General features: G+C 38.4%; 1 protein-coding gene across 7 annotated transcripts in view; it reads left to right on the top strand.

The window, feature by feature from the left end:
- Positions 1-16,604, top strand: part of Dock3 (dedicator of cytokinesis 3) — a 405,059-nt gene that overhangs the window by 223,268 nt on the left and 165,187 nt on the right. For all 7 annotated transcript variants that reach the window (XM_026779352.1, XM_026779351.1, XM_013346561.2 and 4 more), the window contains exon 9: positions 740-894. In XM_026779352.1, the coding sequence (XP_026635153.1) occupies positions 740-894 (155 nt within the window). The remainder of the gene's footprint in view (positions 1-739; positions 895-16,604) is intronic.

The following is a 16,604-nucleotide window of genomic DNA, read 5'->3' as shown; positions in this document are numbered from 1 at the left end:
GAACTAGCTCTTCTAGACCAGGCTGGTCTCGAACTCACAGAGATCCGCCTGCCTCTGCCTCCCGAGTGCTGGGATTAAAGGTGTGCGCCACCACCGCCCGGCTTTAAGACATTTTCATAGCATGTATATTATCATATTCAGCTCATATTTACTCCTTAAAACCTCGATTGTGTTACACTTTCATTCTAAAGGGCTTTGGCGTCCAAGACCTTTGACTGATCTCCATTCTTCTGTGCAAATTTATATAAGAACAGTTAAAAGAAAGTAGACTGAGTTACTCCAAGATATTGTTAATAGCCCTTTGAATAAGCCAATCCTAACAGTTGAAGAACAACCCCCGAGTTCCCCCCCCCTTGTTTCTATGGCTTTTTACTTTAAAAGTAGCTTGTGACAATCATTCAGGGTCTTTTGGCTTCTTGAATGCTGAAAGACCCTGTGGCGACAGAATTAAATGCTCTTGCTTTTACATCAAAAAAAAAAAAAAAGAAAAGAAAGTAGACTGAGGAACTAAAAAGAATTCATTTGGGAAAAGATAAAAATGATATCTGGAATTGTTACTATTACCACCTAACAGTACAAGTCTGCTATAATAGTCCATATTGCTAGAGAAAACATTCAGTCTTACCTATTTAATAATCCCATTTGTCAGTATAATGAAACTTAGTAATTTTTTGTTCCTTAATAATAAATATAATGAGTAATTAAAATATAAATCACAACATTTTACTTTCCTCAATAGGTAGATACAATGCGCCCACGCCATGGGGAAAGCTGTCGGATGCCAGTACCACATCATTTCTTCTTCAGCCTGAAGAGTTTCACCTATAATACCATTGGGGAAGATACTGATGTCTTCTTTTCTCTCTATGACATGAGAGAAGGCAAACAGATAAGGTAAGAGTCCTAGGAGGTTCTTGTGAGGTGTATATTTATATTTACTCTGAAGGCAACTCTGGCCTTCAGAGTAAATGTATCAAGGTGATTAAACAAGATAAACTAGCTTTGTCTTATTAGCTTGGACTTTGGCTCCAGTTCCAGTAGCACTTTAAGTCATCCAAATCACCCCATGTTGTGTTAACTTTCCATCACTCTGACAACATATCTAAGGTGGGCAAGTTACAAGGAAGAAAGATTTATTTTAGTCACTGACTCAATGGTTTCAGTCCATGGGTGGCTGTCTTCATTGCTTTTAGGCTTATTGTAAGGTAGAAGACCACAGTGGGGACACAGGATGAAGTAAAACTGCTCACTACATGGCAATAGGAAGCAGAAAGAAACAGAGAAAGAGCTGGAGTCTCAGTATGCTCTGAAGTGGCATGGTTCATTCACTTACTTCCTCCAGCTAAGTCTGACCTCCTATAGTTTCCTATCACATCCCAGTAATATCACCAGGTGAGCATAAAGCTTTAAACAGAGATCCTTGGAAGGATATTCCAGAAAAGAACTAACTATAAATAGCTTTTATTTCTTCTATATCTAATTCCATATTGGAAGCTCAGAGTAAGTTTTGGCTATCACTACCTCAGAAAAATACGTTGTGTTTAATGCTAGAGAAAAGACAGAGGAGAAACATATGGGCAAAGAGAATGTAACAAAGATGCCCAGCCCCAGAGGACAGAAGTCACTTGGTCTTGGCTTGCTTTGGTTTTGTGTGAGAGAGCGTATAGAGAAAAAGTCTATGAGTGTTTTATCTGAGGGCAGCTTCAGTCCACAGTGCTATAGTAGCCCTGTAAGAAGGAGTGCATCTTCTGAGCAGAAAGGAAGGCTAACATTTTCATTGGCTTTTGCTTTGGTTTGGAAAAAGGGCAACACAATGAATTGAAACATAGTAGACTGTTTTGGCCTAAATAACTATGGTACTGCTTTCTCACTTCATGGGTAGGGAAAAATTAAGGAGGCCCTAGGCTTACTTTGATTGACCTAGCAGGCACAAAGATCTGATAGTATGTGGTGACATTTGTAGCCAAGATTTATTTTAGAGAATTCAGACATTTCTCTGTGGTCATTTACTAAATGAAGCCAAGAGAAAAAAATCTTGGGATATTTTATATTACTTGAGAATTTTCTTCTTTTTCTTTTTTTATTGAAAAGAAAAAAAAATTCTGCCTCCTCCCAGCTTCCCATTTCCCTCCCCCTCCTCCCACCCCTCTCCCCCTCCCTCTCGAGTCTGAAGAGCAGTCAGGGTTCCCTGCCCTGTGGGGAGTCCAATTCCCTGCCCTGTGGAAAGTCCAAGGTCCTCCCCCCTCCATCCAGGTCTAGGAAGGTGAACATACAAACTGGCTAGGCTCCCACAAAGCCAGAACATGAAGTAGGATCAAAACCCCGTGCCATTGTCCTTGGCTTCTCATCAGCCCTCATTGTCCGCCTTTTTCAGAGAGTCCGGTTTTATCCCATGCTTTTTCAGTCACAGTCCAGCTGGCCTTGGTGAGCTCCCAATAGATCAGCCCCATTGCCTCAGTGGGTGGGTGCACCCCTCGTGGTCTGACTTCCTTGCTCATATTCTCCCTCCTTCTGCTCTTCATTGGGACCTTGGGAGCTCAGTCTGGTGCTCCAGTGTGGGTCTCTATGAACCCAAAGAGAAACATATTGTTATCCTCCTGGCTATGGGAAGTAGACAAGAATGCCGGGCAAAAAACTGGGATCTTGGGGGTGGGGCTGGATAAGGGTAAGGGGAGAGGGGGAGAGAAAAGTGAAAAGGGGAGGATGGGGGAACGTGGGGAAACGGGACGATTGGGATATAGGAGGGTTGGATAGGGGAGCAGGGAAGCACATATCTTAGTTAAGGGAGCCACCTTAGGGTTGGCAAGAGTCTCAAACCTAGAGTGGCTCCCAGGTGCCCTGGGCGATGTCCCCAGTTAGTTCCTTGGGTAGCTGGGGATAGGGAACCTGAAATGACCCTATCCTATAGCCATACTGATGAATATCTTGCATATCACCTTAGAACCTTCATCTGGCAATGGATGGAAATAGAGAATTTTCTTTGAAGTGCTTTAATGAACTTTTTTTGTCTTTTTATTTTAATTTACTTTTAGAAGTATATGTTACACATAAAATTTTTTTCATAAAAGTTAAAACCATATGAAAGAAAAAGTTAATTTGGCAGGCTGTCTTGATGCACGCCTTTAATCTCAGTACTCAGGAGGCAAAGGCAAGTGGATCTCTGTGAGTTTGACGCCAGCCTGATCTACAAAACCAAAACTGTTATACAGAGACACCTTGTCTTGAAACAGAAACAAAATAAAATAAAAAGAAGTAAGAAGTTAGTTTGTATGCTCCACAGTGCTCTGATTTTGACAAAAAATAGATGAAAGCACTGCTTGCATTTAGCTATAAATAAATTGATACACTACTGATCAAGGCATGTGAGTAGTGATAGTATCTATGGTTACTAAGATAAAGGAGGGAGGGCACTTGTTGGTTCCCAGCCACCCGACCAGCTTAGACCCGAAATAATCACACAGAATCCCAAAGAAGAAAAAAAAAATACACAAATTAGCATCACCAACAATGAAAACTAAGTTAACAGAGATAGCAGTCACTGGCCATTAATATCCCTTAATGTAAAGGGACTCAACCCACCTATAAAAAAGCATAGGCTAACAGATTGGATACAAAACCAGAATCCATCCTTCTTCTGCATGCAATAAACACATCTCAACCTCAAAGACAGACATTGTCTCAGAGTAAATGGTTGGGAAAAAATATACCAATCAAATGGATCCAAGAAACAAGTGGGTGTAGCTATCCTAATATTCAACAAAATAGACTTCAAGCTAAAATCAGTCAAAAGAGACAAAGAAGGTCATTTCATATTAGTCACAGGAAAAATCCATCAAGAGAAAATTTCAATACTGAACATCTATGCCCCAAATACAAGGGCACCTTCATATGTGAAAGAAGCACTTCTAAAGCTTAAATCATACATTAAACCCCACACACTAATAGTTGGAGACTTCAACACTCCCCTCTCACCACTGGGCAGGTCAATCAGACAAAAAATGAACAGAGATGAGAACTAACAAATGTTATGACTCAAATGGACTTAACAGACATCTATAGAATATTCCATCCAAACAGAAAAGAATATACCTTCTTCTCGGCACCTCATGGAAACTTCTCAAAAGTTGATCACATACTCGGTAACAAAACAAACCTCAACAAATATAAAAAATTGGAATAACCCAGTGTACCCTATCAGATAACCATGGTATAAAACTAGAAGTCAACAGCAATACTAATTCCAGAAAACCCACAAACACATGGAAATTAAACAGTGCTCACCTGAATCATCAATGGGTCAAGGAAGAAATAAAGAAATTAAAGACTTCCTAAAATTCAATGAAAATAACCACACAGCATACCCAAATTTATGGGACACAATGAAAGCAGTGTTAAGAGGAAACTTAACTAACGCCTACATAAAGAAGCTTGAAAAATCCCACACTAGTGAATTAACAGAACATTTGAAAACGTTACAAACAAAAGAAGCAAACTCACCTAAGATAACTGGATGGCAGGAAATAATCAAAGTGAGAGCTGAAATCAACAAAATAGAAACAAAGAAAACAATACAAAGAATAAATGAGACAAAGAGCTGGTTCTTTGAGAAAATCAACAAAATAGACAAACTTTTATCCAAACTAACCAAAAGGCAGAGAGAAAATATACAAATTAACAAAATCAGAAATGAAAAGGGGGACATAACAACAGACACAGAGGAAATACAGAGAATTATCAGGTCATATTTCGAAAACCTGTACTCCACAAAATTGGAAAGCTTAAAGGAAATGGAAACTTTCTGGATAAATATCACTTAACAAAATTAAATCAAGACCAGACAAACAAATCAAACAGACCTATAACTGCTGAAGAAATAGAAACAGTCATCAAAAGTCTCCCCACCAAAAAAAGCCCAGGATCAGATGGTTTCAGCTCAGAATTCTACAAGACTTTCAAAGAAGAACTAATATCAATCCTCCTCAAATTATCCCACACAATAGAAACAGAAGGAACATTGCCAAACTCTTTATGAGGCTACAATTACCCTGATACCCAAACCACAGAAAGACATTACTAAGAAAGAGAATAACAGACCAGTCTCACTCATGAACATTGATGCAAAAATACTAAATAAAATACTGGCAAATCAAATCCAAGAACACATCAGAACCATCATCCAACATGATCAAGTCGGCTTCATCCCACAAATGAAGGGATGGTTCAGCATATGACACTCTGTCAACGTAATTCACCATATAAACAAGCTGAAAAATAAAAATCATATGATCATCTCATTAGATGTCAAAAAAGCTTTTGACAAAATACAAATTCATGATAAAGGTCTTGGAGAGAGCAGGGATACAATGAACATACCTAAACATAATAAAGGCAATATACAGCAAGCCAACAGCCAAGGTCAAACTAACTGGAGAGAAACGTCCAGCGATTCCACTGAAATCAGGAACAAGACAAGGTTGTCTACTCTCTCCATATCTATTTAAATATAGTTCTTGAGGTGATAGCTAGAACAATAAGACACCAAAAGGAGATCAAAAGGATATAAATTAGAAAAGAAGTCAAACTCTCACTGTTTGGTGATATGATAGTTTGCATAAGTGATCCCAAAAATTCTACCAAGGAACTTCTACAACTCATAAACACTTTCAGCAATGTAGCAGGATACAAGATTAATTCAAAAAAATCAATAGCCCTCCTGTACATAGATGATAAAAGGGCTGGGTAAGAAATCAGAGAATCAACACCCTTCACAATAACCACAAATAGTTTAAAATATCTTGGAGTAACTCTAACCAAACAAGTGGAAGACTTGTATGACAAGAACTTTAAATCTTTGAAGAAAGAAATTGAAGAAGACACCAGAAAGTAGAAAGCTCTCCCATGCTCCTGGGTAGGCAAAATTAACATAGTTAAAATGGCAGTCTTACCAAAGGCAATCTACAGATTCAATACAATGACCAACAAAATCCCAGCAGAATTCTTCAAAGACCTTGAAAGAATGGTACTCAACTTCATATGGAAAAGCAAAAATCCCAGGATAGGCAAAACAATCCTGTACAATAAAAGAACTTGTAGAGGCATCACAATCCCTGACATCAAACTCTACTACAGAGCTACAGTATTGAAAACAGCCTGGTATTGGCATAAGAACAGACAGGAGGACCAATGGATCTGAATAGAAGACCCAGATATCAATCCACACATCTTTGAACACCTGATCTTTGTTTATTTTATTTTATTTTTTTCGAGACAGGGTTTCTCTGCGGCTTTGGAGCCTGTCCTGGAACTAGCGCTGTAGACCAGGCTGGTCTCGAACTCACAGAGATCCGCCTGCCTCTGCCTCCCGAGTGCTGGGATTAAAGGCGTGCGCCACCACCGCCCGGCTGAACACCTGATCTTTGACAAGGAAGCAAAAAACATCAAATGGAAAAAAGGAAGCATAAGTGGTGCTGGCATAACTGGATATCAACATGTAGAAGAATGAAAATAGACCCATATCTATCACTATGCACAAAACTCAAGTCCAAATGGATCAAAGTCCTAAACATAAAGCCAGCCACACTAAACCTTACAGACGAGAAAGTGGGAAATACACTTGAACGCATTGGCACAGGGAACCACTTCCTAAATATAACCCCAGCATCGCAGACACTGAGAGAAACAATTAATAAATGGGACCTCCTGAAACTGAAAAGCTTCTGTAAAGCAAAGAACACGATCAATAAGACAAAACAACAGCCTACAGAATGGGAAAAGATCTTCATTAACTCCACATCAGACTGAGGTCTGATCTCCAAAATATACAAAACAACTCAAGAAATTTGGCACCAAAAGAACACATAATCTAATAAAAAAAATTGAGGACAGACCTAAACAGAGAACTGTTAAGAGAGGAATTTAAAATGGCTGAAAGAAATTTAAGGAAATGTTCAACATCCTTAATCATCAGAGAAATACAAATCAATACAACTCTGAGATTCTATCTTACACCTGTAAGAATGGCCAAGATCAAAAACACAGATGACAACTTATGCTGGAGGGGTTGTGTGGAAAAAGGGAACACTTCTGCATTGCTGGTGGGAATGCAAGCTGGTACAAGCCCTTTGATGTCAGTGTGGCGATTTCTCAGAAAATTAGGAAACAACCTTCCTCAAGACTCAGTAATACCACTTTTGGGCATATATCCAAAGGATGCTCAATCGTGCCACAAGGACATGTGCTCAACTATGTTCATAGCAGCATTATTTTTTTTGGCATAGCCAGAACCTGGAAACAACCTAAATGCCCCTCAACAGAAGAATGGGTAAGGAAAATGTGGTACATTTATACAATGGAGTACTACACAGCAGAAAAAAATAGTGACATCTTTAATTTTGCAGGAAAATGGATGGAGCTAGAAAACTTTATTTTGAGTGAGGTAAGCCAGACACAGAAAGACAATTATCATATGTACTCACTCCTATGTGGTTTTTAAACATAAAGCAAAGAAAACCAGCCTACAAACCACAATCCCAGAGAATTTAGACAACAATGAGGACACTAAGAGAGACTTGCATAGATTTAATCTCCATGGGAAGTAGAAAGTAGAAAAAAGACAAGATCTTCTGAGTAAATTGGGAGCATGGGGACATAGGGGTAGGGTTAAAAGGGAGATGGGAGAGACAGAGAGGGGAACAGAGAAAATGTAAAGCTCAATAAATATTAAAAATAATTTAAAAATCAAAAAAAATAATTACATGGAAACTGTATTAATCAAATCACTGCTTGGCCAATTAGCTCTAGCTTTTTATTGGCTAACTCTTACTTATAATTTAACCTATTTCTATTAATCTGTGTAACACCAAGTGGTTGTGGCATACTGGCTAAAGTTCCAGCATCTGGTCTTTGGCTGGGCTACATCGCGGCGCTCTACTCCGCCCTTTTCTCCCAGAATTCAATCTAGCTTTCCCTGCCTACCTATATTCCCTGTGCAGGCCCAAAACAGTTTTTTATTCATTAACCAATAAAAGCAACACATAGACAGAAAGACCTCCCACACCTCTAAGATGGGCACTTTATTTATTAGTAATTGGATGAGTGTTATGTCTTAATTCGGACATAAAGTCATAGACTGAAATGCTTATATTTCTCACAATTCTAAAAGTTAGAAATTTCAAGTAAAGGTGGTAGCTGACCCAGTGCTTAGTGATAGCATTCTTTCAAGTTTATATTTAGCTGTCTTCTTTCTATATTTTGATATGACTGGAAGAGAAACCTACCCTCTTTCTCCTCTCACTACTCTCATTTCATTTTAAAATATTTATTTTAGTTATGTATATATGTATGATTGTGGGCATGGGCAGTTGTGAGATACCCTATATGGGTGCTGCCTAGTGAACTCAGGTCCTCTTTGTTCTTAACCACTCCTCTGTCTCTCCAGCCCTCACTCTTAAGGGTTCTATCCTCATGAAATAACTACCTCTGAACTCCCAATATATTAGGGTTTAGAATTTCAATAGCAGTTTGAGAGTGACACAAGCATATGGTTCATAATCTTCTGTCCTGTCACCCCAAATGAGTGTCTTTCTGACATATACAATACAGCTACTTTGTCCCATTAGAATCTTACTTTGTTCTAGCATCAATTCTTAAATTCAAAATATAAATATGTAAACCAGAATATGGTGGTACTTGAAAAAGAATTCATCCTGTGACAAAATGTCTCTCCAGCCATGAACTTAAGAAAAAGTTGTGTACAACTTTCAAGTACAATGGTGTGATAGACATTCCCATTCCAAAAGAGAAAAACAGTGAAGGATGTGTGACAGAACCCACAAAAGCACCACAAATACAAACTTCATGAAATCTTAAAGGTTACACATAATTCTTACTTCCACACTCTGCTTTCTGCTTACCATCACTCCCCGTACAGCTTGTTAAACAAGCACCTGCCTTGTATGTGAATTTCCTTATTCACAAAATGATGTGGGATTTCCCTCTGTGTGCTGCAATTAACATTAATGAATAAAGAAATTGCCTTGGCTTGTTGATAGGGCAGAACTTAGGTAGCCAGGGAAACTTCGTTTGAATGCTGGGAGAAAGAAGGGCGGAGTGAGGAAATGCTATGGAGCTGCTGTTAGAGTCAGACAGCCAGAACTTTGCTGGTAAGCCACGACCTTGTGATGATATACAGATTGATAGAAATGGGTTAAATTAAGATGTAAGAGATAGCCAATCAGAAACTAGAACTAATGGGCCAAGCAGTGATTTAATTGATATAGTTTTTGTGTGATTATTTGGGTTCTGGGCAGCCAGGATGAACAAGTGGTTCGTTGCAACAACAAAAGAGTATCATTGTTTGGTGTATTTTCTCTGCACCAATAGGGGCGTGTGTGTGTGCATGCGTGCATGTGTTTGTGTGTGTGTGGTGTTATAATACCCAGGCATTTTTACTGGATCACTTCAAATTTAGCAGTCTACAGAAATCCCAGAGTTTGATTCCATCACTCACCTGAAATTTCCTATATAGATAAGCTCTTCTATTTAGTTGGGTCTTAAGAGTATGTCCTTGTTCTCAAAAACTTATCTGTTTTGATTATCACATATAAACCCTTAGGCCAGCCATCTTTATATGGATGCTGTGTAAAGCAAGCTACAACATCCTCTTATTCTTCTGGCATTTACTTAGCATTCAAAATACCCTTGCACAGAATACTCCTTTTTTAAAAAAAATTATTTATTTATTTATTAATATACAATATTCTGTCTGTGTGTATGTCTGCAGGCCAGAAGAGGGCACCAGACCTCATTACAGATGGTTGTGAGCCACCATGTGGTTGCCGGGAATTGAACTCAGGACCTTTGGAAGAGCAGGCAATGCTCTTAACCACTGAGCTATCTCCCCAGCCCCCAGAGTACTCTTTTTTTTTTTTTTTTTTTTTTTTTAAGAAATGAGCTGTTTCTGTAATTGAAGTAGAGGACTCTTCCTGAGTATTAAGCATTCTACTTAAATAAGATAATTTGGATCTGAGATCCCAAAGAGCCTCTGAAGAGAAATTTTCATTTAACTTTATAGGTGAGCACTCTGTTTATTAAAGTTAACAGTTTAGTTTCCCTCTGCAAAATACGCAATGTCTTATAATGCAACTAGAGCTTATCTGCAGGAGTTCAGGCAGATAATTATAGACCACCAGCTAAGTCATGTTACACTCCAGCTATCTTAACTGTTCTGAGACAAAGACTCCATCTAGCTAGCTCGTTGCTCAACATCCCAGGAAGACGTCCTATGAGTCCCAGCAGAAATAAGACAGAACTATCCTGCCTCTCATATCTGTGAGGATCACCCTTTTTTTTTCTTCACTCCCCTTTCTCACATAAGCTAGTGTATTCAAGAAATTACTGAAGCTTATGTATTAAAAGAAATTGTGTATAATCCTATTATCTTTATACTTTCATTATTATATTTCTCATATAATTCCAATAAGTTAGGACAAATGAATGTAAATTGGCTTTAAGAGCTCAATATATTTCCTACCAATTGACAGGCTATCTAGACATGCTTCTTATATGTTCAGTATATAAATCTTAATTAGAAACATTCAAGTCAAGGTCATCTGAGAAAGCCAAAAGCAGGATGAAACTTTGACTTCAGACATGTTACTTGGCCTGTGGTTAAACATTTTCTTTTTTCATTCATGAATAAGAGCAGATGTTACTATCCTATGTTTGTTATCTATGTTCTGAGTCCACTGCCCAAGTGGGACAGACAGTGACTGTCAGTGTAAAAGGCAGTCAAGGTGTCATTCTATAGATAGGGACAGAAACAGTTTAAACTCAGATACTTTAAAAAGTTTTATGTTCACCTGGCGATGATAGTGCACGCCTTTAATCCTAATACTCAGGAAGCAGAGGCAAGTGGATCTCTGTGAGTTTAAGGCCAGCCTGAACTACAGACTGAGTTCCAGAACAGCCAAGCCTATACAGAGAAACTGTATCTAAAAAAAAAAATGGAGATATTTAAAGTAATTTGTGTTTATCTGATATCTGATATTCAGAGAAACAAGTTTAAAGACTGTGTCTGTTGTCTTTGGAATTTCAATGCCTGAAGGTATCTGCAGTTAGGTTCCGGGAGACACCCATTCTTGCAGCTGGAGATGGTTCTGTGAAAGCAAAGAATTTTTTTTTTTTCAACCAACTAGAGCATGCATTTCTTTTTTTTCCTAAAACAATGTAAAAAAAAATCAGGCCTTAGATCTGCAATTATTAAACCATGTTAGCTGGGTGTTGTTGGAACATGCCTGTAATCCCAGCACTTGGGAGGCATAGGTAAGCAGATCTGTGTGAGTTTGGGGTCTACATAGTGAGTTCCAGGATAGCCAGGGCTACATAGTAAGATCCTGTCTTGAAAAAAAAAAAACAAAAACTAAACAAACAAAAAAACTACCAGAGGCAAGAGAAACGTAGCTTTGAGGCAAGCCTCGGTGACACAACGAGACTATCGACAGGAGGGAGAAAGGGAGGGAGAGAGCATGAGCAAGTAAGTAACCTCAAAATAGAGCAAGAGTTTGAATCCTCACAAAGAAAGGGAAGCACTCTAGGAACCCAGTTCTCTTTGATCAATCAGTGCGTTAAGACTCACTTTGAAGAATGTACTGAACAATGGTTGAAAGCAAACTGAGAGGGTAGCATATAGCTCAGCAGTGGAGCACATGACCCCTCCCATACCCCCAAGATTTAGGAACTGATGAGAATGTCAGGACAGAGCATCACAAGCCTACTGCCATAGAACAAGTGATAACAGGTGTGAAGGTAACGGCAAAATAGGTAACATAAATGAGATATTAACTCATAATATCTCCATTATTTTACCTAAAACATGGATATTATAATAAATCAATTTCATTTTTAATGCAATAAGGACAAGAATAACATTAAATCAGTACCATCCTATTCATGCTGTGACAATGAGTTTTAAATTTTAATTCAGATCTTAATAAATGCTTGAAAGATTAAAAAAATAATGGAGATAGCACAAATCATAGGAAGCTTTGAGGCTAGCTATGTCTTCAGTGATAAACAGGAACCAGAAGCTCACAATTATTGTTTGTTACCCAAAGCAAAAAGGTGCGAGGGGAAAAGGGAAATATCATTTTAAATACAATTTATATATTTGAGTTTTTAAAGTCATAATTTTATATGTCAAATTTTAGTTTGAAAAAGAATAAACATTTCTAAATAAATATTTTAATATTTTAATGGCATCTGCAACTGTGGCTGGCTGCTACTTTTTGATAGTGTTCTAGATAGCTTTCCCTTGGAATAGAAATTCACTTAAAATTATATTCTTTCAATTATTTAACCTTCAATTTGGTTCATTATTACTAAAATGATCCAATCCCTTAGGAAAGTAATTATGTTTCATAATGATTCTTTAAATACATCAAGCTTGTAAAATACTTCACTAAATACCTTAATTCCTGCATTTAAGTTTTCTACCTAAATACATAAAAAGTATCCTTTTCTTTCAAGGTCTTTTAATAGAAAATAGAAATACTTCAGCACCTCAAGGAATAGGATGGAGAGACATACAGCAGATTCAGTAAGCTGATTATGGTATTTACTAGGAATATCACAGTAGGCAGGATGGTGTTAGAGTGCCAGTAAACTTCTATGTATCATACGCAGTAATTCCATAAAGAAAAGTAACATTCACATCCTTAGGTTTGTATGTATTTCTTAAGTAAATGATATGACTGCATGTTTAAAAGACAAAGACATACTAATATCTTATAAGATAGGCATTAGAAATGTTCTTAAAGGGCTAGAAGAGATGACTCATTAAAGACTAGGCTCATAACCAAAAATATAAGAAATGGCTGTAAAGATATACATTGAAAAGACATTCCATTAAAAGTATGGGAAGTAACAAGAGTGACTGTTGGGGTGACTTCGGAATCTGTTACATACAAGGGTAATGCAGAAGGAAAGGACAGGTTTAAAAGAACAGGTTTTGGACAATTGGTTTTTGTTTCTCTTTTATTGTTGTTAAGACATGTTCTTAGTACATACCTGTGGGGGTTTGAAAAGGTATGGACCCATAGACTTGTGTGTTTGAATGCCCATAGCAAGTGGCTCTATCAGAAGGCATGGCCTTGTTGGAGTGGGTGTGACCTTGTTAGAGGTAGTATGTCACTGTAGGGGCAAACTTTGAGGTCTTATATGCTCAAGCTATGCCTTATATGCCACAGTTAGTTCACTTCCTGCTACCTACAGATCAAGATATAGAACTCTTGGCTCCTCCAGTATCATGTTTGTTGCCATGATGATACTGGACCAAACCTCTAAAACTGTAAGCCATCCCCAATTCAATGTTTTCCTGTATAAGAGTTGCTGTGGTCATGGTGTTTCTTCACAGCAGTAGAAACCCTAACTAAGACAATAGCTCAAACTTGCTTCTAACTAGCCATCTTCCTGCCTCTATCTTTCAAATGCTAGGATTACAGGCTATGCCATGCATAGCTTATACCACTATTTTTATCCTTTTCTGCACATTAATTTCAGTTCTCAATACTCTGATATTCCTCAGGACAATTAAATCAGGAGATCTTACATGATTCCAATGTATAAGAAAAGTTAAGACCCACTCTTCAAAAGCCGAATTAAGGTACCTGCTAAACTGAGTCATGTTCAGAAAGTTCTTTTCTACACTTAGATCATGTAGGATACTGCTTATGTTTTCTTATAGGAATTTCAGTGTTTTGGGGTTTCATATTTAGGTCTTTGATTCATATGGAGTTAATTTTCTTTTTTCTTTTTGGTTTTTCGAGACAGGGTTTCTCTGTAGCTTTGAAGCCTGTCCTGGAACTAACTCTTGTAGACCAGGCTGGCCTCGAACTCACGGAGATCCACCTGCCTCTGCCTCCAGAGTGCTGGGATTAAAGGCGTGCGCCACCACTGCCCGGCTTGGAGTTAATTTTCATGCAAGGTACAGACCTGATTTTATTCTTCTACATATAAATATCCAATTTTCCCAGCATCATCTGTTGAAGATACCTTTTTTGGGTGGGGGTAGAGGGCATCTTTGTTAAACATTTAACAGGTGAAGTTGTATGTACTTTTGTTTAGTTAAGGTCTTCAGTTTTGTTCCATTGCTTTACTTGTCTGTTTTTGTGCCTGTACTGTAGTGATATTTTATTTGTATTTTAATAAGTAAAGCTTGCCTGAAGATCAGAGGGCAAAGCAGCCACACTAGTCACCCATACAGGCCAGGGAGTGGTGGCACACACATTTAATCCCAGCATTAGGGAGGTGGAGACAGGAGCTATATGCCTGAGCAGAGAGAGTAATATAAAGGGGAGGCGACAGGAACTTACTAGAGTGTGGAGTCTGAGGATTCATGGAGACAGGATCTCACCCTTTCAATCTGAAGATTTGGTAGAGGTAAAAGATCTCTCTAGTGGTTGGCTGCTTTGCTCTTCTGATCTTCAGCTTGAATACCAATATCTATCTCTAGGTTTTTACTATTTATGCTGCTCAGTGCTATTTGGTTTTTATTACTCTGGCTCTATAATGTATTTTAAGTTCAATAATAATGTTACTTCCAACATTGTTTTGTTTATTTTCTTTAACCATAGGATTATTTTTGGCTATCTGGAGTCTTTTGTGATTCCATATAGTTTGGGGATAGTTTTTGTTTGTTTCTGAAGGAAGTTGACTGTAGGTATATAGCATTTATTATGTTGAACTATTTTACCTTTACATCAATATTCTCTAGGATATTTGTCATGAAGGTGTGTTGGATTTTGTCAAAGGCTTTTCTGCCTCCATTGAGATGATAATATGATTTTGTCTTTAAGTACAGTTGTAGCACAATTAATAACCCAGAGACAGATATTGTGGTTCAACCTGAAGTACCGAAAAGCAAAACATCCAAAATGGAGATCCTACCTCCAGGATTCCTCAGAATGAGACTACCTAAGGGTTGTCTCCTCCTGTCTTACATTCTTCTCTAGTACTGGGGTTAAAGGCATGCACCACTATTGCCCAGTGTCTTTGGCAAACTAGTGTGGCTATTGGGATTAAAGGTGTGTGTTACCACTGCCTCATCTATAAGGCTGACCAGAGCTCTGATCTTCAGGCAAGCTTTATTAAAATATAAGTGAAATATCACTACATCTGTTTATGTGGTTTATTATATTTATTGACTTGCATATGGTGAACTATCCATGCATTTCAGGGATAAAACCAACTTGACATGATGGATAATATTTTTTATATGTCTGTGTTCTGTTTGCAGTTATAGCAAGTTTATCAGGGATACTGGCCTATAGTTTTCTTTTTTGTTGTTGCTGTGTCCTTACCTAGTTTGGGTATTCATGATAATGGCTTCATAGAAGAAATTTGAGAATGTATTGGAAAACATTTATATAGAATGGTAGGTTTTGGTAGGAAAGAAGATACTGGTTTGATCTTTCATATTATTTCAATATTTGCAATGACATCTGAGTATGTGGACTTCCTTTGTTCTAAATATGATATATTAAGGGCAGTTTGGGGCAGAAAAGATAGCAGGCAGACTGGACCTAGAGGTAGGAAATAACTTGGGTGGAATGAAGAAGTAAGGCAGACAAAAGAAACTGAAGTGGTCTGTTGTAGGAGGCTGTTTGTTTGTTCCTGGGTGCTTAGCCCCCAAATAATCACATAGAAAACCATATTATTTGCAGTGCTGTTTGGCAAATAGCTTAAGCATATTTCTGGCTAACTCATATCTTAAATTAACCCATCTCCATTAATCTGTGTATTTCCACGAGTCTATAGCTTACTGGGTAAAGTTCTGGTGTCTGTCTCCAGTAGGGCTACATGGCTTCTCTCTTGACTCCACCTTCTTCCTCCCAGCATTCAGCTTAGTTTTCTCTGCCTAGCTTTACTCTGCCCTATCAAGCAGAGCCAGTTTCTTTATTCATTAGTAAAAGCAACACATAGACATAAGGACCTCCTACACCAGTGGTCCAACACTAGAGTGTAGGGATAGATCTAGCTGAGTGAAGAGGTTAGGTGTGGCATGGGAGGTTGTGGAGTTGGTGTTGCCTATGGATTGGAAGGTAGGCAGGGTGGGTCCCAGAGGAAGCCTAGAAATTGGTTATTATACATACAGGAATGAAAAGACTAGTCCTAGGCATTGGATATGGGGGAGAGGGTAGGAAGGGTCTCAGACTAAATCTGGTTGGTCAGGGAGGATGTGGGAGGATCAGACATACTCAATAGACTAGACTCTGGAGAAGGAAGTGGGAGATCTGGGTGGGTGGAGAGATTAGATGCAGTGTAGCAGGGCCCTGTGGGTAAGTAGTAGCTAGGGTTGGTCTTGGTGGAATCTTTGAAGTTAAGTTAATTTGCAGGTAGGAATGGCCTCACAAAGCCAGTGCACTGGATGTTGACCTCAGGCTGGATCTGGCCAGTTAAGGGGAGTGTGTAGAAGAGTCAGACAGGCAGATTTCGCCCATTTAGAAAAGCATGTGCTGGATCCCAAGCTCTAAAAACATGACAAAAATCAATGAAGATTTATTTTAAAAAAGCGGTGGTGGCGCACGCCTTTAATCCCAGCACTCGGG

The sequence above is a fragment of the Microtus ochrogaster genome, chromosome 5, assembly GCF_000317375.1.
Source record: "Microtus ochrogaster isolate Prairie Vole_2 chromosome 5, MicOch1.0, whole genome shotgun sequence".
NCBI lineage: Eukaryota > Metazoa > Chordata > Mammalia > Rodentia > Cricetidae > Microtus > Microtus ochrogaster.
Note: the sequence above shows the minus strand (reverse complement) of the source record. Positions and strands in the feature narration are given on the sequence as shown.